Source organism: Diplotaxodon limnothrissa, linkage group LG12 (genome assembly GCF_057381915.1).
Source record: "Diplotaxodon limnothrissa isolate DT_005_m linkage group LG12, D_limnothrissa_male_GT1.1, whole genome shotgun sequence".
In the NCBI taxonomy this organism is placed as follows: Eukaryota; Metazoa; Chordata; class Actinopteri; order Cichliformes; family Cichlidae; genus Diplotaxodon; species Diplotaxodon limnothrissa.
The window spans coordinates 19764419-19787290 of NC_140607.1; the positions used below are offsets into that span (position 1 = coordinate 19764419).

Sequence of the window (22872 nt, forward strand, 5' to 3'; positions counted from 1 at the left end):
ATCAAAGTAGAATGTATCTACAACAGACTAACAGTACTTCAATGCCATGTGAGAAATGCATCTGGCCCTTCAGTTTATACATCTACTGATCGCTAAAGCCTTAGCAGAAATGCTCTGGTGAATGTCAAGAAACCATAAGCAAGGGAAACGGGGACAAAAGGCTGAGCTATGCCAAGTGAACATGAACATGAATTTGACTGCAAATCAGTGGCAACAGGTCAGAAATTAGAAATTTTGCATTCAAGTTCCAAATTGTTATCAATATGCACAGAGGAGTTCAGGAGAGAGGTACAACATTGAGGGTCTACAGCGTTTGTAAAACACAGTGGAGGGTCATTTCAGTCGGTGTTGGGGGATCTTTTGAACACAGACAAGCAGCCATGCAATACCATCTGGAAACCATCTGATTGGCAACAGCTTAATTTTTCAGCATGAAAATGATCACAAACACAACAAATGAATTAAAGCACACTTGGACAGAAAATCTCTGCATTTATTTCCCATTTTCTTAGCAAAATATAAGGCTTAAAAGACTTTTGCTCAGCTGTATTAAGAGAATTTCCCAAGCACAGTGATGCAACCATTCAAAGACACATCATTAACCAGTTATACAATATTTTATTTATTCTGCATCAATCCACATGCGCTGTGCTTAACTTGGAACAATCATATCCATGGATGTGACAAGTCGGTGATCTTTGGTTTCCTCAAGGTAATGCAGTTTATTCAACCTCACCCTTCACGAGCTTATGTGTATAATCTTTTCTAAAGCTCTTTAGAGAAATTATGATCTTTTTTATTATATTATTTGCAGCCTCCTCTGGCAGCAGTGTGCCGCTTGCTTTTTGTTCTATGGTTTGACGCTCTATTACAACTTGTTTTATGACTCCTGTATAGTTCTGGTCAGCGGTTAGATAGCTTACAAGATATGTGGGTGTGTGTTGCCACCAGCAGCGGGGTGGCAGGCGTAGTGTTTCAGCACATGGCCTATATTTAACTGGGGGAAGGGGATTTTGAACTTAAAGTCATATCGTCATATCAGCTGCCACTGGCACACACAAAGGTGCAATGAAACACTGCTTTTTAAAAAATTTTGAAACTCTAAATTCTTAATGTTCGCTGTTTGTGTGTTTGACTCAGTCTCTACTGATATGCACCCCCACCAATTGCTTTGCCCTTGTCTTACTTGACTCCCCACTTTTCATTCCCGGCTCTGTCTATTTCTGTCCTTCGCTGAGTCAGATGGACATCTCCCAACTTAGAATGACACAAACAGGCGGACCGACTACCAATTCAGAGTGACTCAAAACATCAGGAGGACTCTAAAAAACAATACTTGGAGTTGAAAAGAGAAGATTTGGGGGAAATTACCAAGATGGACGAATGTGAGAGTCTGTATTCGGAGATGACGGAGCTGCAGGAGTTTCAGTGTGAAGCTTCAGATGTCATGAGCCAGGATGATGAAGATGAATTGGAAGAGCTACAAAACAGGTGATTTACAAAAAAAGAAAAAGAAAAAAAGAATCTGAATAACCTCATTTTTATTCATATTATCTCTGTTTTAGAGTGATTTTTTTATAAAATGTTAGCTCTTTGTCTCTGAGCTTCTTAGCATCAAATAATTTGTTATAAACAAGGAAAGGAGAAGATGTAGCTCATCTCCATCTGGAAAACATAAACTCAATTTAGTTTCCATTAATCTCCATTAATCTAACTTAATGCCTTAAATAATCACGTAAAGAAGTGTCGGTGTGGCAGCTATATGTTGTTCGATGTTGTTCACCACAACATGTTTTACATCTCATTTTTATACTAGTTTCCTCTACTTATTCTTCCCATTTCATAAATAGTAGAAGAAACTGATATGTTGGATGCATCCCAGAAGGCCAGGCTTCGCTTTTCTAATATTACATGAATGACGCCTTGGGACGTCACCTCTCAGGGGGCTCTGGTGTATTCATAGCCGGAGGGATGGCTCAGAGCGCATCAGATCATTATTTTTTCAGATCATCACTCTCACTGGCAGCTCCGCACCAAACACCTGGTCTAATGCTGGAGATCTGCAAATCTCAAGTGATCATCTTGAGAAAAGATTAACTGGTGTTACTGTGCTTTCATCTTAGATTAACTCAGCTGCCTCGGTGGTCCAAAATGTTGCTCGAATATGTTTTGATTTGATTAATTGCTTTGTCCTCAGGTTATATTTCCATGAGCTGTGCCAAAAAAGATCTCCTCTTGCAGTCATGCCTTTCCTTCCTCCCTCCTCATTCCTCTCACTCTGTCAATTCCTCTCTCCTTCAGTCTCCGAGAAGTTGTCCAGGACCCATCGGTGAAGCCCAAGCTCCAATGCCTAATGGTGGATCCGTCGTTCTCGATGGTAACAGTTCAGAGCGAGGACAGTGGTATTGTTTGGGAGACGGCCTCTAGCCGCTGCTCTACTCCGTGGGCCTCTGAGACGAGCTCCACCTCTGAAGCTTACAGTATGGAGGGCTCTGGAGCTGCAGGAAAGATCACCATCGTCTTTGATGAGGAGAAAGTAGTCCGCAGGAGGACGAGGTCTGGAGGAAGAAGCAGTAGGCTCGGGGACAGGCTGAGCCGACCTGGTAGCTCAAGATCGGCTTCAGCTCTAGGCGTGGAGAGACCGGAGATGGCAGAGGTTTCACTTCCCAATGTCAAGCAGGAAAACAGCAAAACAGAGACGGACTTGGAGGAAATCAAAAGCAAAGATCAGCAGCTTTTTAGTTTGATTTCAGAGGGCTATGAGATTCTTAACATTAGAGTCCCCTCTAAACTACCCACTGTGGACGAGGAGGAGAGTACAGAGCTGCAGGACAATTTGTCTTATCTGGATCAGACTCCAAAGATCAAGTCTCATAATCACATTGAGTGGACGTTGCAACATAATCAAGTCCTGCCAGAGGGGGAGGAAATACTGGAACACCAGGAGGTACTTTTCTGTTTCATTTGAAAGATTGTTATAATGAACTTTGTGATCTTTATTATGCTTCATTTGTCAGTTTAAGTGTTACAGTGCACTTTTTGGATTGAGATGCTGATTTTAATTTCTCCACAGCAAGATTCTTCTCAGCCATCAGCAGACACAGAGCGTGGACACACACCCACTCAGAGAGAAAGCACCGGTGACATTGACTATTTCGAGAAGTTTACCCTTTTGGATGTGGTGGCTTCTGGAGAACAAGCAGAGCTGCAGGAGGAGTTTAAACAGCCTGCAGCAAAACTCCAAGCTGAGGAACAAAAGCCTGCTGGAGAAACAGCCACAGGCGCCCCCTCTGCATCTGAGGACTCTTTCGTATTTGTTTCGGACGTAGATATAGTTGGGGAACACCTTGATGAGGTCTTCTATGGAGAAGGACTTCCTGCTGATGCACTACATCAGAGAGAAGAAGACAAGACTGAAAGCCAAGGAGGGATGAGAAGCAGACGAGAAAGCCAGAGGTCAACGAAAGGGAGCGGATCAGTGTTGTTTGAGAGTGAAGAGACCACTCTCACGCCCATCTTTATCTCTCCTGGACCTCCTAAGATCATTGACCCGATCCTGCTGGAGGAGCCCACTGCCATGTCCTTCATGTACTCTGACCTTTACGAGGATGCTGTGGGTGAGAGGAGGAAGAGTGATGAGGAATACTCTGAGGCAGAGAGCGTGGCATCTGAGAAGTCTTACAGGAGACGTTTGTCAGATTCAGAGGAGGCACATGGGTACCTGGAGAAGTTCATTTTAAAAGACGAATCTCCTACGCTGGATGTTCAACCGGAGCCGGTGGCCAGTGAGAGCGAAGGAAGGATGATGTGGCCGCAGAGTAAGTTTGAAATGACTCGATGTTTAATACGAGTGCCAGAAGAAGAAAAGAAAGAAAAGGTAAAGAAGGAGGAACCAGAGGTGCAGGAAGTGCAACTCTCTGAGGCTACTCAGGAGGAGACTATAGGAGTGACCTCGGAAGATTCAGGTCAAGAGTCTAAACCACCAGAGAAAAAAATGGAAGATCAACAAATGAAGCTTGAAGATAAGACAGACAAGACCGAGTCTTCTGAGTGCAGCTCAGAAAAGCCACTTCCTGAAACTCACCAGGCGGACTGTAAAGTAGACCATACACAACAGAGTGAGGGTCATCAGAGAGAAGAAGAAAAAAAGTGTGAGCAAAGCTGCACTGAACCTGAGCATGCCTGTGAGGAGGTGTTAGAAAAGACTGATGAGAAGACACCTGTAGTGCGTGCAGATATAGAAGAACCTGTAAGCAGTGAGGTGCCTCCTGCAGTCAATATATCTGAAGTACAAGCAGAAGCCTGGAAGACGAGTTTGCCTGAGGAGGTTGTTTCTGACACCAAAATAGAGTCTGCTGATGAAGAACTAGTAACCAAAGCAGAGGACTTAGCTGAAGTGAAGGAACCTGAGACTGTAACACAGGAAACGTTCACTCTGACTGAACCCTCGGCTCAAACACCAGCGTCACAGCACAAAGAAGCCGAAGACGTTGGACCTGTTGAGGTTATCACAGACTGTGATGCTGCAGTGCACACTGTTGTGGAGGTAACGGAAAAAGCAGTGAATGAAAAAGAGATTCAAACCCAAGTTTGTGTCGATCTTCAGGAAGTGAGAAGTATTCCTGAAGGACACGAACCTCTGACAGGGGAAACTACTGCTGAGGACAAGTTGGATAAAGAAGGGTTAGAGGTCACAGCCACGTCCATTGAAGTAACCAAGCCTGTTTCAGAACCAGTCATGACAGATGCAGATGAGAAACTTCATGCAACCCTTAAAACTCAGCAGACACAACAAGACATGGCTGATGGTGGATCAGACAAAACAAACTCTAAAGTACCCGCAGAGACCAGTAGGACTTTGGTTCAAGACATAGTGACCGTAGGTGATGAGCTAATCCTCCTCGTCCCCAAAGGAGAAGCTGTAGAGATGGATGTAGAGATCAGCCAGTGGTCAGAGAAAGATACGGTTCCTCTCCCTGAGTCTAACAGCACAGCTGAACTTCAGGCACTAGTAGAAGAAACAATGATGGAGCCTGAAGTCAAAGTAGAACCAGAAACCTCTGCAGAAGAAAAAGAACAAACCAGGAATGATTTCGATATGGACTATTCGCCACCTGCACCTGTAGAGGAAGCTGACTCCAAGGAGGCGAAGATTCAGAGACCCATAGAAGAAGACAAAATCATCTTTACTCCCCAACAGGATTCATATGAAGTGCACAGAGAGGAAATACATCCTGAACAAACAGTCGTAGAACAGATGGCAGAGATTCACGAGATGGAAGAAACGAGCGTTATTAAAGCAGATCTAGTTCCACATGTTGATCTGCACAAAGAGGATGTTGAGCAACAAATGGAGCAAGATTGGGGATTAGCAGAGTGCCCAGATGTGCCTGATGTTGAGATGGAATATGAAGTGATTTCTAAACAGGATGCAAAGGAGATGCCAGAACCTGAAACACAGAGAGATGTGGCTGGGCTATTACCACAGCCTACTCTGAAGAAAGAAGAGGATGAAGAGATGGTGGTAGAGAAGGTAGATTATTTCCCAGAAGAAGAAGAAGAAATGATTGAGGCTGACTATGAAATAATCGACGCAGAGGAGGAAATGCAGGCCCAGTTAGCTGCTGAGTTACAGGGGATGGACTGGTTCTGTCTCACCTGTGGATTTCTGATGTCAGAGAAAGACTGCATGTCTGGAGAGCATCACAGCCACGATGTGACTGCCGTGGATACGGCTTACGAAGAAATAAAGGTAATCTAATATTGAAGCACAGCTACACACGCAGGGCAGCACAGTGGAGCAGCGGTTAGCACTATCTGTGTGGAGTTTGCATGTTCCCCCATGTCTGGTTCTCTCTGGTTGATGCAGTTCTCGGGGTTAGGTTTATTGATGTTTCTAATTTACCTCTTGGTGTGAATTTGAACGGCCATCTGTCCAGATTGTGCTCTGCCTTTCGCCCTATGGCAGCTGGGAAAGGACCTACATCCTACAACTAATGCTGAAGTAATTGCTCTCTATGGTACCTCACCTGATTTTGTCTAAAACAGCCTGTAAGGGGTTACCTAGCCTACAGTGGTTATTTCCTAAAGCCTAAAAACAAAGCCAAGAGCAGTAGTCAGGATATAGTTTCCTTTCTGAACTATGATATAGAGTGCAATACAAAAAGTAGCACAGCATCATGAACTGAACAAAGCAGAACACCAGTTTTTATACCGTAAAATCAAATCAACATTTTTTATTTTCTCTGGTTCCAGAAGGTCAAAGTGGCTCCCGACTGTTTCATCATTCAAACATGTAGCTGCTGACACAGCACAAAAACCACACTCATGACTGACGAGTACTGCGATCAAATAGCAGCTCATTATCCTACATCTCACCAGTGTTATGAACTCTTGTTATGAACATCACACATTTTACGGGCATTAGTTTATAATAAACTGGTCTTAGATTAGTCAACATTTCCATTCAATGCCAACAGGCCGCCACTTCTCAGGCTGCAGCCAAGCACATTGAATTGTAGTGATGCAATGCTCTGCTTTGATCGGTGCAAAGGTCCAGTGTGACATCATCACGTAGAAAATGATATGCAATCCGTACACACACACACACACACACACACACACAGGCGCGCTTTCCTCTCTCGCTGTACCTCTGGGTGAGCTTAGGGTCAGCCATCACGTGTGGAGATGAAACCTTCTAACAATCAGCTATTTTAGTCTTTTTCCTCAAATTAAAATGCAAACAAACACAGATCTGCATTTTTAGGCTGAAGGTTCAAGACACATTTTATTGCAACAATCAGAGAAAACGCCTAAACACACACGCCTCACTAAGGGATAAGTTATTTTGGCTTTTCCATGTGGTCTGTCAGGAAACACCTGACAACAGGAGAGGGGTATGTCAGACTTCTGGCACTTAAATGAAGAGAAAGTTGGAACAATTTTAAGAAAGATTGAATGTCATTTCCAGCTGATATTTGAACCAGGTCTTGATGATGTGCGATCCACCATATTTATGTGAAGTATTGACAGCTCTAGAGAGTAAACAACATAAAGATCAAAAGAGCAAAGCTCTAATCTAAGTCTGACTTCAGCACCAAGAAGTGCAGTATATTCAAGTACTCCACAGAGGAGGAAAATTGATCCTGGCATGCTCACCAAGGAAACTTAGCAAACCTGTGTCCGGTCCAGTTCTCCAAGCTAGAAATTGCATTGTACTGCTTCACTTCTACATGCACAGGGGGCTGTTTGTCAAACACGTGTTAAAGTGCTCTGTAATGTTATAAATCTGCTCTTAGATGAGAAATTCATGGCATTCAGAAAAATAAAGACTGGCTTATTTTAAGCATCAAACATTAGCCAGCTGACCCTCAGACTAATTTAGAACTAAGATGTCAGGGCCCATAATTTGTGGTTGAATATTATGGAGCCGGCAGTGTGAAGGGAAATACCTTTTCAAGACCACAGTTACTTCTTTGAAAATTTACTGTGGTCATGATTGTTAATAACTCAAAGAAGTGGCTGTTGTTTGGAAAAAAAATCTTATTTGAATACATTCAGACATATGACTAAAGTCTGGCTGTTGGTAAAGCTAAAGGCTATCTCTGTGTGACTGGCCCAGGGTTGTGTATGCAGGTATGTTCACACGTTCTCCTTCAAACACCTGTTAAGACTCTTAGCAGAGAGCAGAGAGCGGTCAGTGACCACATCTTGACCCAGTTAAATGTGAGCTGCTTGTGCTGAAGCGGTGACAGGGGATCGCCGCTGCTCTTCTTCCTGGAATAGCGTCTCTGATGGCTCTCCTTAAAGCTGCAGCAGACTCGTATTTTAACTTCAGGATGAACCCGTTTTATCTCTCTGAATAGTAACAACTTGCGGGAGGGATTTGTTTAATCTTTAAACAAGATAAAGAACTCGACAGAGCAACTGAGAAGTTGTTATCATGAGTAAAAAAGAAAGCATGTTGTTTTCAGTTGGTTAATAATGTTGTGAAAGATGAAACACCTTCTGTGAAACCCTGGCAGAGATACCAGCCCACAAAGAGATCTGTATTCTTGTTTATCTGCTAGATTTTTTTTAAAACTTTATAATCTTTTGAGGTTACAAACTCTGAGAGAGCTTTGGCTCAGCTTTGGCATCATATGCAAAATATTTCACTTCGCACCTTTGCATTATTGTCAGAGTGCTTACAACTGATATTTCAATAAGAAGAGATCACTTGGAAGAACTGAACATCATTTATTGAGACAGAAAAACTTTTTAGCAATTAGACTTTGACGATGGTGGTACAAAATCCCAGCACTGACAGGATTTAGGACAGGAGCCCCCCGAAGTCTAGATGCTGGTGGTGCTGAAGATGATGACTACATCCAAGCCTTCTTGGATGGAGCTTTAACTGAGGTGTCTGTGAGGTGGAGATGGGGAGGAGAGTCTGAAAGGGAGAATGACGAGGACACAGATTTAAACCACACAAAGTGGATGCTGATTGGCTCAAAGAAGGTGGGCAAGAAGATGACTGGACTAGAGTAATGATGTCAGTATTGAGACTGACAGGATGGGGAAGCAGTAGTGATGTAAAGACCAGAAAAGCAGCTGAGCACCCAGGAAAGCAGGGAGATGAGTGATTGCAGATCTTCGTTACTGAACTTACGCACAAGCTTCATTTAACCTGTAAGTGTTTGTAAAACAGGAGTCGCTGAGTGGTTGGATCTCAGAGCTTCAGGAGAGATCGGAGAACATCGAGGACTTGGTGTCAGAGCTGGAGCTTGCCTACAACTCTGTGGAGGTAAAGCATGCTTTAGTTGCTCTAAGCAGCACTGTTAGCTCATGGTAGAGTTTAATCAAAAGCCTCTCTTTGCTGTTCGTCTGGCTCAGGATCAGTTCATAGAGAGCGAGGCGGCCATGAAGGCTCAGAACAAGGAGATGATGGATGTGGTGATGGAGCAGTACAATAACATGTCTGTCAGCATGGAGGAGGAAAAGAAGACCAAGCTGGAGCAGCTCTATGATCAGATTGTCTCCTTCCAGGAGAGCATTGACTCGGCCAAGGCCATTCTGGAGACCGCAAGCAGAGAGGCTGAGACTGAGGCCAGCGTGAGTCCTGAAGCTCCTCGGGTTTATTGCTCATGAGGGTTTGTGTCAAATTTCTAATAAAATCTTCTTCAATCTGCTCCCCCACTAGTCGCCTGAAGACATTCATGCAAGGTAATTTGCTTTCAATTAAAGATTTGGGAATGAGTGTGGTTTCCCAGGACTTTAGTGGTAACCAGTTTGGCATGCTGCTTGACCTCCAGAACCTCAACCTGTGGAGCATGCCGGTATGCTGGATATTAAAATGCATGAGTGAATTTTTGTTTTATTATTACATATCTAAGAAGCCGTGACAAAAAGTCAAAAAGCGCTAATTTATTTAACCAAAAACATGAATTTAACACCAAAAAGTTTTGCCAAGAGGTGTGAAGGTCAGTATCATCAGAAGACAGATTTTATAATTATACTGATTGCCACAAAATAAAGATCCATGTGGTGTGTGCATGGGTGAGGGTTTCTAACTGATCTACCATAGCATAGAAATATATAACATATAGGCTGCGTTTCCCATCGTCACTGAATTTTTCTTTAAGGTTAGGTTCAGGCTTAATCTATGTCTGGGAAACTGGATGATAAAGTTGGACAAGTGAGCAGATCGCTCACACTTTAATGCTGATTCACGTTGTGGTTTATGGTCAGGCTTACAGCAGCTCTGGACTCAGCCTCGACAATGGAGCTGGGTCCCAAGGGACTGCTGGTCTTTGAGGACTATGCCAAGGCCAACACTTCAAGCTCCAACCTCGCACAGCGAAAAGGAATCCCAGGTGGGTCTGCTGTGAGCTTACCCTGTGTTTGCAGATCTCATGCTATCACACGTACGTATATGTGGCATAAAGCTTCCTGCTGTGTGTCTCAGTTCCCCAGAGGCCGACACTGCTGCCGCAGGAGCCGGGCTCAGCCACCAGCACCAGCGTCACAGTTTACTGGAAAGTCAACCCTGGAGATATCATAGACTGCTTCCAGGTCTACTGCATGGAGGATCCACAGGGCGGTAAATACTTACAGGATGTTTCTTAAACTGGAAAATTGTGGAAGACTAATAATGATGTTGAACAGTGAACAAATTAAAAGGTTTCTGAGTATATAAATGTAAGGAGGTGTTTGTCTTCAGGGTTACATTTGAGGTGTTTTATATCTGTGGTCCACAGCTGTGTCAGAGGAGTACCGTGTGACAGTAAAGGAGAGTTACTGTGTCCTGGAGGACCTAGAATCTGACAAGATGTACAAGGTTTGGGTGATGGCTGTCAACTATACAGGCTGTTCTCTGCCCAGCGAGAGACTCACCTTCAGAACTGGTCAGTCTGCACGCTGGACTTATAGCAACACATCTGTTGTCTGATAAAAAAGTTGAAGAACTGCTTTCATTTTTTCCTGACATGCTTGACAGAATTCAGATTTCTCCTCTGCTATATTAAGACAATGTGCTTGGAAGCAATCTGGCTGTTTGTAGTTTACAGACGAAGCAAGAAAAGTCCTGCAAAACCATAAAGGTGTACTTTTCATTAGTTGTCTCTCTCTGGCAGCTCCTTCAGTGCCAGTGATCGACACAGAGCGCTGCAGCATCCTGTGGGATTCAGCTACTCTGAGGTGGAGCTCAGCAGAACGGGCTCCTGGACAGAGTTACACTTTGGAGTACTGCCGACAGTATGAACTGGAAGGAGAAGGGCTCAGGTGGGTGTTAACCAGACCGGTAAGCACACTGACACATGTTACTATACTAGATGTTTATGTAAAATGTTTGTTTGTGCATATATTTTTGCTGATGTGACTCCCAGATCCATCTCAGGTATCAAAACCTGTGAGCAAAAGATTCTCCTGCAGCCCAGTGAGAATTACCTGTTTTACATCAAAGCTGTGAACGAGGCTGGAGCCAGTGAACAGAGCGAGGCTGCACTCATTTCCACAAAAGGTATCAAGAACACACACTTCACAAATCATGTTTAGAAATTTAAAGGATGTACATGACATCATGGGCATGAATGGTACAGTAATGTGGTGCTTTAGATTTCTTTGTATTGTTCTTTTTCCAGGCTGTAATGATGCTGTTGATGTGCAGCATACATCTTTAATGCCTTACAAGAGAACAAGAATTGTTTTGTTTTTTTCTCTAATCCACACAGGGTCAAAAGTATGCATGCAGGCTTAGCAAGTTGCACCCAAGAGATGTTTTTTGGTAGCCATCAATAAGCTTCTGGTATAATTCTGACTGAATACTACTCTACTTGGCAGAATCGGTAGAGTTCATTTAAATTGGTAAAAAGAACAGTCCACGGAAATCTTGATTATGATGATTTTATGTTCACAGGTGTGCAACCACCCTACAGAATCTCTGCTCCCCTGCTTATGTTTTTATACTGTCTGTTACTTTTGTCTTGAGGCACGAGGTTCCACCTGCTGAAGGCATCAGCTCATCCTGCTCTCCAGCTCTCAGAGAACCAGACCACTCTGCACTATTCCCAGGATGCACACAAAACCACCTCGCTCACAGACACACAGTAAGTGTAACCCAAGAACACATCCAGTAGACCTTATTAGGAATACTCTTTTTAAAATCATCGTGTCCTAAAGGTGTCCATCCATCCTTGGTGAGCTGCTGCCAGCACGAGGGATCTATTACTGGGAAACCAGCGTGTCACAAAGTACGGCCTACAGGCTCGGAGTGGCATACAGCACAGCCAACAGAAACAGCTCACTGGGGGAAAACAGCCTGTCCTGGTGTTTGTTATGTACTCCCTCACCATCAGGGTAAACATAAGGAATTTTCACCCATTGCTGTGATGTTTCTGATAGTTTTGGTCTTTAACTTCCACTTTTCTCTGTCTTTCTGCCCCTATAGTTTCAGGTATCAGTTACTCCATAATGATATTCAGTCCAGCGTGTTTGTAACTGAGACGCCTGACAGAGTGGGCACTCTCCTGGACTACCAGCTCGGTCGTCTGTCTTTCTACAATGCCCAAAGCGGTCAGTTATTAGGCACCTTCAGACAGAACTTCACTCAGCCATGCCAGCCCGCTCTGGCTTTGGAGTTGCCTGGCAGCCTGGAGCTCAGCATGGTGCCGGTGGTGCCGGAGTTTACCAAGGACAGCTAGCTCTGCTAGTAGCCTAACACAGTGGAGAGTTTACAGGTCACGATGGACTCTTAAAATGTTGAAGAATAATGTAGAAGAGATGATTCCTCTAAAGCTAATATATGGGTTTGTGTGTTGTTAGCTGACAGAAGAACGATCACTTCAAGCATCCTTGGGTTTCTTGAAAGGTGGAATACAAATCTAAGTTATTATTATCAGTACTTCAACCACATAAAGCTTTAAAAGCTAGTTTTCTGCAATTGAATTCAAATTATATATGTATCTAGGTTAAAAAAAAACCTAAAAAGGACACTTTCAATTTAGAAAATAGAGCTTCTATTTCATATAAATGGATTCAAATTAAGTGCTTTGATTTATTTCCCCCATTGATGAGCGAGAATGAAAAATGAAATGTGAAAAATGTTATAATTCTGAACCAAACATGTGACAATCTTTTACTGTTTTTGTAAACGTTTTTCTAATTTCACCCAGTTCATTCAATCCCTTCACCACAGATGCTGTTAGTAAATGCTCTAATAACATATAGACATCTGAACACAACCTCTGCATAATTAGTCCTTCAACAAATTATTACTCAAGGTTTTTTGGGTTTTTTTTGTCACCACAAAGTTTTGGACTGAGTTTGTGTCTCCAAACATACACTGTGGCACTTTTTAAACTGTTTCATAATGTGAATATGTTTGTTTTGTGTAAATAACCTTTTTAAAGAGATGTAATCAGTTCTTTGTTTCTTATGTGTGACTGTCAACAAATGCAGATCAGCTGTTTTTCTTCTTCTGTCTTGTAAAAACGGATTTTTCTGGTCTGAAAGAACATGATTATTTTTCTATCTGCTCAACTGAACTAATTGGTTAGACTCATTTACCATCCAGCCATCCTCCCCTTATCAGGTTCAGGGTTTGATGAAGCCTGTCTCAGCTGTCACAGAGAGACCAAACACCTCTGTGCTGCAGATGTGTTTTGACTCATTTTCCTAATAATATGTCACCACTAGGGGGCCTTGGTGCTCCGTTAACTGTATTACTGTCTTTTTTAAAAATAATCTTTCTGGAAGTTAGGAGAGAACTGTAAACCTGATCTGAACCAAATGACCACAGAAAGAAACTTAAATCTAATTATTTTCCAGACAAGCTTTTTTTCTTTTTTGGTCTTTGTCCTAAAGATCGCATTTCCACCCATATTTAGACTTTCAAATCCCCTTTTATAAGGTTTGTGAGCCACAAGTGGTCATCACAGTTACATGCTTTTGGAGAGGACATTCGCAGTTATTGCATCATTATTTTCCAGGCAATCACACCCTTTCCCCCTTCTCACTCACCTCTGACACCTTTTATCATTTCTGGGAAAATGGAAAGAGGGAGGGAGCAGAAATGTGGAGGGTACACACATGCAACACATCAGTGACCAGATGCTCCATGTGATGTACTGGATTTTTCGGCTGGAACCTGGAGAAAAGCCCTCTGAAGAGGGACAGCCTTCCTGTGGTGGACAACACTCTGCTGGAGCCACCAGATTTTTCTTGATGCTATTTAATATTACTTGACAAACATATTGTTCCAGCACAGAAAGGCAGAAGATGACTGAAATTTCTAACAGATCCAAAATGTGGTATTTATTTCCAGCTACTGCACCCGCTTCCCAAACCATCCAGGAGAAATCTGAGCAGGATACTCGCCTTCATGTGACCGACTTGGACAATACCTGGAGTCAAGTATGCGTCGTTTCCTCTCAGCTTTCTCTGCGATAAATTTTTTCCAGGCTGAAGGCCAAAACCAGACAAAGAGCCCTCTATCCTCCCAACATCTAAACAAATGATCACAGTCAGTCAGAGAGGTACGGCAGGCAACAGAGAAATCTTCTGTAATTGTTACTGGAAAAACCCAAAAGCATGCCTTGATGCGTTGGCTTGGTTTGAGGATGGAGGAAAGATCAGCATTCAGAAATTAAACAGGATGGCGAGAGTCTGTGAGAAAGTTCTTGTCTGGTGTTAGAGGACATTTTGACTATTATTCAATCACGCCACAATATTCAACAATACTGGGGGGAAAAGCCAGAAACCGTTTTTATCATATATGTAATTTAATAGACACTTACAGATTGTGAGCAACAGACATTACAAATATAATTTTGGATATATGTATCAAAATGATGAAGGACACAGTTAGCATGTTGACACTTGTACAAGACACGAGAAGTCATGAAGGCACACTTTTCCCTTATGGTCCTTACAAGACGGCTGACCAGCATCCCCCCCCCTTCCCCCCAGCACATCTGTTTCAGAGCACGGTGCTTTCAAGGGCATGCGGCCATGAAGTGAGTTTTTGAAGGTCTGAAGTGAAGAGAAATCATATAAAGGAATCACACGGAGTACAAACACTTCATCGAGGGAATTTCTAACTTTGTGGTCCAAATTATAGTGTTTAAAAAAACAAAACAAACCAAGATAACTAATGAGACATTTCCAACCCTTTCAGTCTGTGGCACAGGAAATTATAGCAGCACAAAATTGAAACAAAACTGAGTGAAAATGGTAGCGGGGAAAAAAGAAAACGAAAGCAACAGCAGAAGTGAGTATTTTCTTACAGCCACATGACATCGTGAACAAAAAAAAAACCATGATCCTCGGGTCACACACAAATATAATGCATGGATGGCCCTTCTCTCACCTTCGTGTGTCTAGCAACAACATTTTGAACAAGCTGCTCCTTTTTAGAGGAAACAGGAAGTCAATTTCATTGATTATCCTCATAACAATATTTACAACTGTACACTCTGTACACAGCAGAGGAGCTGAAACAAAGTTAAATAAGTTAAATTAGTTACTCTTATAGTCATGTCCGCGCACATACTGTACATTACACCCATTCAAATGTGAACAGAATTTATGGAACATTTTAAAGTGGACACGAGGAAGGTACTTAAAATAGATCCTTGGTGGTAAAACATGTTAAGTGCTCTAGCTTAAAAGTGCTCTACTGTAGTGACCAAGGTCTCGAAGGTGTCCTTTAAACGAAAGAAAAAAAAGAGTGAAAAGGTTAAAAGAAAATCTGCCGAGTGGTCCACATTCAGAGGTTAAACTGTGCTGCTGATTTTCCCTGCTGAACTTTTTCTTTGAACTTTCTGTGTCTTTCTCATCAAGCACCACTTCACAGCAATCCATCGCTGACCACATACATGCACGCTTCTTTTTTTCTTTTTTAAAGCCTCACATGCACTGTCACTTCTCTTCCAAACAAAATCTCTCATCGTTATCTTAAAATAGCCTCTTGTATTTATATAGTTATGCTTCCATTCATTTTTTGTTTGTTTGTTTTTTAGAGTCATGTTCTGAACAGCATCTTATGTGTGCAGGGTGCTGCTCTGCGATTCATAGAGATGGAGCAGGATTTAAAGGTCAGGTGTTAGGCAGGAGTAGAGCTTTTTGCACTGGACAGACTGGGTTTGGGCTCTGGTCTGTGGGGTTTGTGCTGTGGGCTGCTGCGCAGGTTGTCATCCATCTACAGCAAAAGGATGTACAGTTTAGTTAGTGCCCACAAGCACAAGCGAGAAATGAAAACACACCAGAAACACGACTGAGATGGTACCTGCAGAAAGCAACTATGAACCCATGCAAAAGAAGAGAAAAAGGAAAGCAGAAGCACCTTTTCTATCAGATTGGACTCTTTGTTTACAAGCTGAGTTAGTTTCTGGAGGTTGGCATCCATTGTTTCCTGAACAGGTGGGAGAGGACCTGGAGAGAGATCAGGCGAGGGAGCACAGACAGAAGAAGAAGAAGAGGAAAAAGTAGAAAGCAGACAGTGAGTGGAACAGGAGCCGTGTTAGACCATTTAACACCCAGAAGTAAAACCAAGAGAAGAAAGAAATATGTGCGAAGAATTAAAGTGCTGATGATGTTCTGTGTAAAGATGTTAGTTGTTTCAAGCGCTTAAAAAGTAAAAGCTATAACCACTATAGAGTATTACCAGCTTGTGCAGCAATCTTACAAAAGTGGTCCGAGCTGAAGTAGACTGCGAGGATGTTGTCACAGAAGCCTGTAAGGTTATCCAGCTGTCTGAGATGGCTCTGCAGAGGGCTGCTGGGAAGACTGGCTTTATGAAGGGGAGCCAGGAAACCAAACGCAAAGGCATCCAGACTGGTCGGCCTAAGAGCACAAACACACGCATGTACAGAAACATACACTCAGACATGTCAGGACTTATAGAAGGTCTTCATAAACCCTCAATCAGAAAATCTGTGAAGCACTTTTTCCCTGCACAAAATAGAGCTGCGAGATTAATCAACTTTTCATTTAAAATTTCGCCTTCATGACAAATTATGGAAAACAAAAATGATGCTTAAAATAAAATATTTTGTTGTGATAAAATATTCCTGATGTTGTTTTTCTCCTTCCTAAAAACTTAAACTCACACAGTGTTTAATTCAGCTTGAGCCAGGATGATGGGAAAAAAGTATTTTATTAAAAAGAGCGATCACAAAGGAGTAAAAGTTGTAACCAGACTTCTATATATGAGCTAACATGGGATCTGTCCTCATCAGCACTTGCAGGCTCATGTGGTGGAAGCTCAGGCCGGTGGTCACTCCATTCTGGGCTAAAATGCTGACACGTGCTACCAGAGAGTAATGAGAGGGCAGGAATCGAGCACGCTACAAGAACCAGTGTCGATCATCACCAGTCAAGCCCTCACATGGAGCCCCCAAAGGGAGGAGAAAGAGAGGACAGCCAATAAACACTTGGTGAAGAGTACTCCAGCTAAACACCCAGAAAACCTACATAGGTGAAGGACTAAAGAATAAAGAACTTTGTTTATTCCATGTATTCATTTTTAATATGTTTTCAGCTGAATTGAAATCCAAGGAAAAGCAAAGATAAAAAAGTTCTCAAATAAATCAGAATTATGCGAGTTTTTCAGGTTTTTTTAGTCTATTCTGCTTCCCCATAGCAGTCTAACTGTGGAGTGTATGAAAGCTTCTCTAACTAAACACAAAAAGTATGCAAACACTGGAGAACTCACGAGTTGCCAAAGAAGAAGTTAGCTATTCCCAGTCTGTAGGAGAGCAAGTTCAGGCACTCTTTAGCATCACTGTAGATCTACAGGACACAGAGAGAGAGACACATTTACATTTCTGAAAAAACAGAATCTCACTCCAGGCGAAGTTTAAACTGTGTCTAAGCGATGCATCGGTACAGAGCGGCATTTACCTTTCCCTCCACCTCAGAGATTCTGTGCAGCGGTGCCTCTCCTGTGGTTAGAAGGATGCGGGAGAGGGCGCCGCTGGCGAGACGTCCTGGTACGAAAAAATTCAGCGGGAACGGCGAGCGTGAGGCGAACCAGGGCCGTGTTAGATTGGAGTAGTTTTCTGCATCGACCCAGAACGTGTGCAGCTGTGGGACGCAGACATCACCCTGTTAGCTTACGACCACATGTTGTCAGGGAAACGGCAAAAGGAAAGACTTACCAGAGCTGGTCGCAGCTTCTCCTCCAGCAGAGCGATGTAGGCCATCGTGTCTGCTCCTTGTCTGGCTGTCAGCTCATAGTCTGCATTAAACCTCTGTTTAAAAAAAAAATAGATGTAGAGATTTATAGATTTGGCTAAACAGTTTAGGACACATGCCGAAGAAGCAGGCACACTCACTTGTTTCCTCAGAAAGTTAAGAATTTGTGTTGGTTCTTGAACTGCAGTGTCGCCACAAACCAATTCTGGGACAGTCACTGTGATTAATAGAAAACACACATTAAAGTTGGGTATTACAACTGACTAATGTCTTATTAAAGACAATCAAGTTCATCATGCTCAATGTAATTTACATTTACCAGCCACAACAGGGAGGCTGGTAATGCTTTAATCATGTGTGTGTGTGCTATCAAGGAAAAATGCGGTCTCTTGAGAAATAAACTGTGGGAAGAACTGCCTCAGAGATGGCTCTGAGTACTCTGGCAGGCGTTTACACGGAAGAGTTTGTTAAGTCTGTGCCACAACCGTGCAAGACGCAGTCGCAAAACCTTTGCAAGTGTGCTGCATGAACAGATGCATGAACAGATACAAATATTTTAAAAGAATGCATGAATTATGCATTCTTTATAACTATATGTACAGTTATATATTCTTTTATGGGTTCACTGATTCTCTGTTTAAGGCATGCAGAGCCTAAAACTGTAAGACTGTGTTTATGGGAGGGTGCAGCCCACCTGTAATTGTTTTCCATGTCCAGTCTATTGGAGAAACTGCGACTTTTGCCCCAGAAAACTTGGTGTATGCCTAAAAGAAAACACAGGTTAGGGAAGGTTTTTAAAAAATATATCACTTATAGTTCAAATGTAATGTTATGTTGGAACAAATGATCTAAGAGCAAAAGTACTACAGGATACAACTACTTTCAGGGAGATGAGTACTAGACTTTTTAGAGCCACAGTGCAGGACTGTGACACTTTAATCAAAGTTTTACACAATCTCAGTCTTGTAGTACAGATGAAAGCTCGCCGCAATCAAGCAGGACTTTGGCATCGACTGCAAATTCTAATTTGGCACAGGGACACTATGATTACAGCGCTCACCTTCAACAGCTCCAGGGAAAGAGAGAAAACGTAAATAAAATAACAAAAATTAGAAGAAAAATTAAAAAGGCATCAAAATAAAGACCAGCAGGTGCAAAGGTTAGGGCTACAGGGGACTATTGTAAAGGTGTGTCATTCCACCATGTTTTAAAAAAAAACTTGGGCAGATACAGATATCTATTTTTGTTCTATTCAGATTAAACTATCAATTGATTTTTTTGGTGTTTTTTCGGTACAACTTGGCATATTTGTTCAATCCATCATGAAAGTGGAATCAAAATAACATTTTGTGACTAAAAGTTTAGTGTTAATAAAAAATACTATACATGTTTTATTTAGCAGTATGTACCTTCATTGCATTCAGAAATTTTCACTAGTTGTCTTTTGCAATGTGAAGGTTTTTTTTAGTGTGTTCTCAAATATGAGAGTGTACAGGACAGCTTTAGCTTAGTTTTTTCAGATTTTAGCTAATCAGTATTCACACAGAGATATTCATGTTCAAACACTGGTTCTGATTTTTTTTTAATGGGTTGACGCACCAGTTTTCACAAAAATATATCTTGAAACACAAAGCACAAGTTTCAAACTGATCATTATACATGTTCAAACTTTGAACCATAAAATGTTTAGGCAAATTTGATGATTTGAATCGAAGAGACCCAGCTGCAAAAACCTTTTAGTAAAAGAAAGTCACTTTCAGTGTTTACAATGATCTACAACACACCAAACACAAAACAGCAAATCACAACATACTATAACTAAACCATAACTAAATCAATACATAATTATTTTCTAAATCAAGAAAGGTTTGCCAAAACAAAATGATGCATTCAAAACAAAAAAATTCCACATTTGCTTCCAAAAACATTAAACTACATTAAAACTTCTGTTTTTAAATTGAGTAAAAGGTTCAAGAAGAAATGAAGAGGGCACACTCTGTCCTGCTCCTTCGTACGATTAAATTGTAAGGCTGTTGAAGCCATCAGAGTCAAGAAACAAAATTATTCCATTAAAATCTGACATTTAAACTAAGAAAAAGTGTCACCTTGTGGCAAGAGCACCCAATGACAGATAACATGTTAGCAGCAAAAAACTGTTAATTTTCGGACGGTGTTATCAGGTTAGCTATCATCTACAGCTTTTTAGCGAAAATCCTTCAAATACACCTGAAAATATAAATATTTTTTTAAATCCGAGGCTCAACCAGCTGACCTTGAGAGATCACAGCTTTTCAAACAATGGGAGTGACTTATGACAGCCAGCTACACATGAAGGACAAACCCTGCAGCCAGCACAGCCGTGACTCTGTGCTTGGGACATGAAGTCCAGCTGGACACGCTGTTATTTTCTATCCTGCACATCGATGCGGCTAACTTACCAGGCAAGCTGCAGCAGGTAAGTTAGCACGGAGGCTAACCACAAAGGACGAGAGAGGAGACGAAAAGCAAACCGGAGACGTGACGTGCCGTTTTAAAAGCGGCTCCAGGTGCACTGAGCGTGTTGTGTTTGTAAACAGGCTGTGAGCTTACCAGAACTATGAGGGACTCGGTGTGAACAGAAGGCAAACCCCAGTCTCCTCCCCAGCATCTCAGCTCCATGGCAGCCGCCATGTTTTGGTTCATTCAACGGGACACTGACGTCACGGGGTACCTTTCACATCAGAGCCTCCAGGTTTAAAAAAAAAAGAAAGGAAGGAAGGAAGAAACAGAAAAAATCAAGTCACATAACAAATATTAAGCATTTTCTGTAACTCTTTTTTTTTAATTATTAATTCTTTTATTTATTGATTCATAATTCAGTACTGTTCTTTTTTTTCTTTTAAAAAAGCGTTGTTTTTCAGCCAAATTATTTTAAACAAAGATACTGGCCCAGCTTCTTCATGGCTGCTTCCACAGTGTGAAACAGTCTCTGTGGGACTGCAGGTCACATGGCAGCAGCATTATGTGTTTAGGCACGTACCATAGTCAGCTTGGGGAAGTTCAAACCAATTATCAGAGTGAAGTAGAAAGGAGATTGCATGGTTGTTGGTGGCAGACATGCTGTCATTTATTTTCCCCCACACAACCATCTCTGGGGTTTACAGAGAATGGTCCAAAAGGAAGTGAGCAGCAGTGCTCTGGGTGAAATTACCTGGTTGGTGTGAGAGGAGAATGACCACACTGATTTGAGCTGACAGGGAGGAAACAGTAACAGTGAAGCCAATAATTTATTTTTATTTTTTTTATCAGCGAGGTATGCAGAAGAGCATTTTTAAGACATAGTACTTTGAAGCCTTAAGGCAGGTGGGCTTCACCAGATACCTCATCTGTCAGCTAAGAACAGGAAACTGAGGCCACAGTTCACATGGGCTCACCAAGATTGTACAGGGAAAAACAGGTTGCCAGGTCTGATGAGCCTTTACTGCTGACACATTCGGATGGAAGGGTAAACAGAATGAAAGCACGGATCCATCCTGCCTTGGATCAACTGTTCAGACTCCTGGTGGTGGTGTAATAGTGTTGCAGATATTTAGATATTTGGCACACACAGATGGTTCCTGGTACTTACTGAGTATCGTTTAAACGCCACAGCCTACCTGAGTATTGTTGCTGATCAGTGTGCCCATTGTCGGATGGCTGCTTCCAGCAGGATAACAAGCCATGTCACAAAACTCAAATCATCTCAGTTCTTCAGCATGATAGTGAGTTCAGTGTACTCAAACAGCTCTCAATCCAGTAAAGCATCTTTGGGATGTCATGGTTTGGGAGAGTCACATTCGATATTTGCAGCAACTGTGTGATGCTATCATATCAATATGGACCAAAATCTCTCAGTAATGTTTCCAGAAGCTTTTTCAATCTATGCCACAAAGGATTAATGCTGGTGAAGGCAAAATGGGGTCCAACCACCTTCTAGCAAGTGGACAGTGAGTGTATATTATACAGCAGCTACAGTAGTTCTTAATTTATCCTTTATTTGTTCCCTGCCTTGCTCCTTAGATACTTCCAGGCAAATTTGGAGCTATGGTGATGAGGTTAGCAAGAAAAGCAAATACTCAGTGAATAAATGTTAATTGTAATTAAACTCTTTGATCAGCAACTAAGTCATGTGGTTAATGTTTCTCCAGTGTTTTATGCTGCTATTATGGCAATACTTCAGAGCCAGAAATGACATGCTGAAAAAGTCATATCACTCAGTTTCTCTTTAATGTTCTCTAGTTTCATACATTTAAAACAGCAATCTGTCACGAAACACTGATTTATTAAACAGCAGCAATGGAACAAGCAATCGTTTCATATTTAGATTTCCATGTAAAGTAGTAATTTCCATTTCAGTGTTATTTTATTGATTATTATTTTTACCTGCCAGAGCAAAACGTCTGTCCAAGAGCTGATAGGCAGACTGTTAAAGACTGCCAGGTGTTTGTTCAAAGGCCAAGCAGCCAGACACAGGCAGATGTACCGCAATAACGCACCGAGGGATGGTAAATGTCTCTCACTGGCTCGAACCAGCAGCTGAGATGTTGAAATGTACTTGAGGTTAGTTAAAGGAGAAAGCATTAAGACGAGCACCAGACATCTATCATCAAATGTTTCCAGGACTGAAAACTGCCCCGAGCCTCGCCCTCTCTGCTCCTCCTTTCCTGCATTCTCCTTCTCAAAAGAAGCTTCGCAGAGGTACAAAGAACCCGTTAAATTAAATCAGTTTAAAATTAAAAACATCTGCTGTAGATTTATGCAGTTCAGCTGGCTTACTGAGGATGAGCCAGGGCATCGGATCCTCGTTTATGGCACACATTCATGATGTTTGTGAAAATATAACAACAGCCAGCTGGAACCAAAATGTTCCTCCCTTGAGCTTCACAGGCATCTGGTTGGCTGTCTCTATACAGTGTGATTTAGAGCACTTTTCAGCTACTTTATTACAAATCCCCCAATGTAGCATGACTCTAAATAAAAAAATGGGTCATAAATACATAAATCCCACACACATTTAGCTCGTATAGTATGTGGAGAGAAAAAGTCTGACAGTCATTTTCAGAATCAAACAACTTTCCAATTCCCTTTTTTAGTTTTACATTTCTTGTTTACAAATTATTTAATCATAATTGATCTAGCAAGGGGACACTCCCCCGCCCAGACTATTAAAATGGTCTCTTC

The 22872-nt window shown here is 42.0% G+C and overlaps 2 protein-coding genes across 3 annotated transcripts; one reads left to right on the forward strand and one right to left on the reverse strand.

Annotated features, from left to right (window-relative positions):
• The first annotated feature begins 1032 nt into the window (after positions 1-1032).
• On the forward strand, positions 1033-15444 carry cmya5 (cardiomyopathy associated 5). The gene is made up of 14 exons (XM_085367270.1): positions 1033-1491; positions 2302-2947; positions 3074-5752; positions 8690-8785; positions 8875-9093; positions 9182-9204; positions 9730-9854; positions 9947-10081; positions 10239-10385; positions 10614-10761; positions 10866-10999; positions 11468-11585; positions 11659-11835; positions 11927-15444. Exons 1-14 carry the CDS (start codon positions 1376-1378, stop codon positions 12177-12179), a joined length of 5016 nt encoding a protein of 1671 aa, XP_085223396.1. The 5' UTR covers positions 1033-1375; the 3' UTR covers positions 12180-15444.
• Positions 15445-15578: 134 nt separating this feature from the next.
• Positions 15579-20355, reverse strand: mtx3 (metaxin 3). Of its 2 annotated transcripts, none has more exons than XM_085367271.1 (9): positions 20263-20355; positions 18368-18437; positions 17814-17890; positions 17637-17729; positions 17380-17562; positions 17192-17268; positions 16142-16320; positions 15821-15909; positions 15579-15676 (listed from the first exon to the last, which is right to left on the reverse strand). In XM_085367271.1, the coding sequence occupies exons 1-9, from the start codon at positions 20353-20355 to the stop codon at positions 15581-15583; spliced, it is 957 nt and encodes a 318-aa protein (XP_085223397.1). In that variant the 3' UTR covers positions 15579-15580. The 2 variants fall into 2 exon arrangements, with proteins under 2 accessions (XP_085223397.1, XP_085223398.1); XM_085367272.1 differs by having other exon boundaries at positions 16163-16320; positions 20263-20343.
• Between the last annotated feature and the right edge of the window lie 2517 nt (positions 20356-22872).

Coding starts and splice junctions, on each gene's coding strand:
- cmya5 (XM_085367270.1), top strand. CDS start 1,376: ATGGACGAATGTGAGAGTCTGTATTCGGAGATGACGGAGCTGCAGGAG. Junction 5,753..8,689: donor CGGCTTACGAAGAAATAAAG/GTAATCTAATAT, acceptor TTTGTAAAACAG/GAGTCGCTGAGTGGTTGGAT. Junction 11,586..11,658: donor ACCTCGCTCACAGACACACA/GTAAGTGTAACC, acceptor CGTGTCCTAAAG/GTGTCCATCCATCCTTGGTG.
- mtx3 (XM_085367271.1), bottom strand. CDS start 20,355: ATGAACCAAAACATGGCGGCTGCCATGGAGCTGAGATGCTGGGGAGGA. Junction 17,563..17,636: donor AGAAGCTGCGACCAGCTCTG/GTAAGTCTTTCC, acceptor TGCGTCCCACAG/CTGCACACGTTCTGGGTCGA. Junction 15,677..15,820: donor AGTCCAATCTGATAGAAAAG/GTGCTTCTGCTT, acceptor CTTTTGCTGTAG/ATGGATGACAACCTGCGCAG.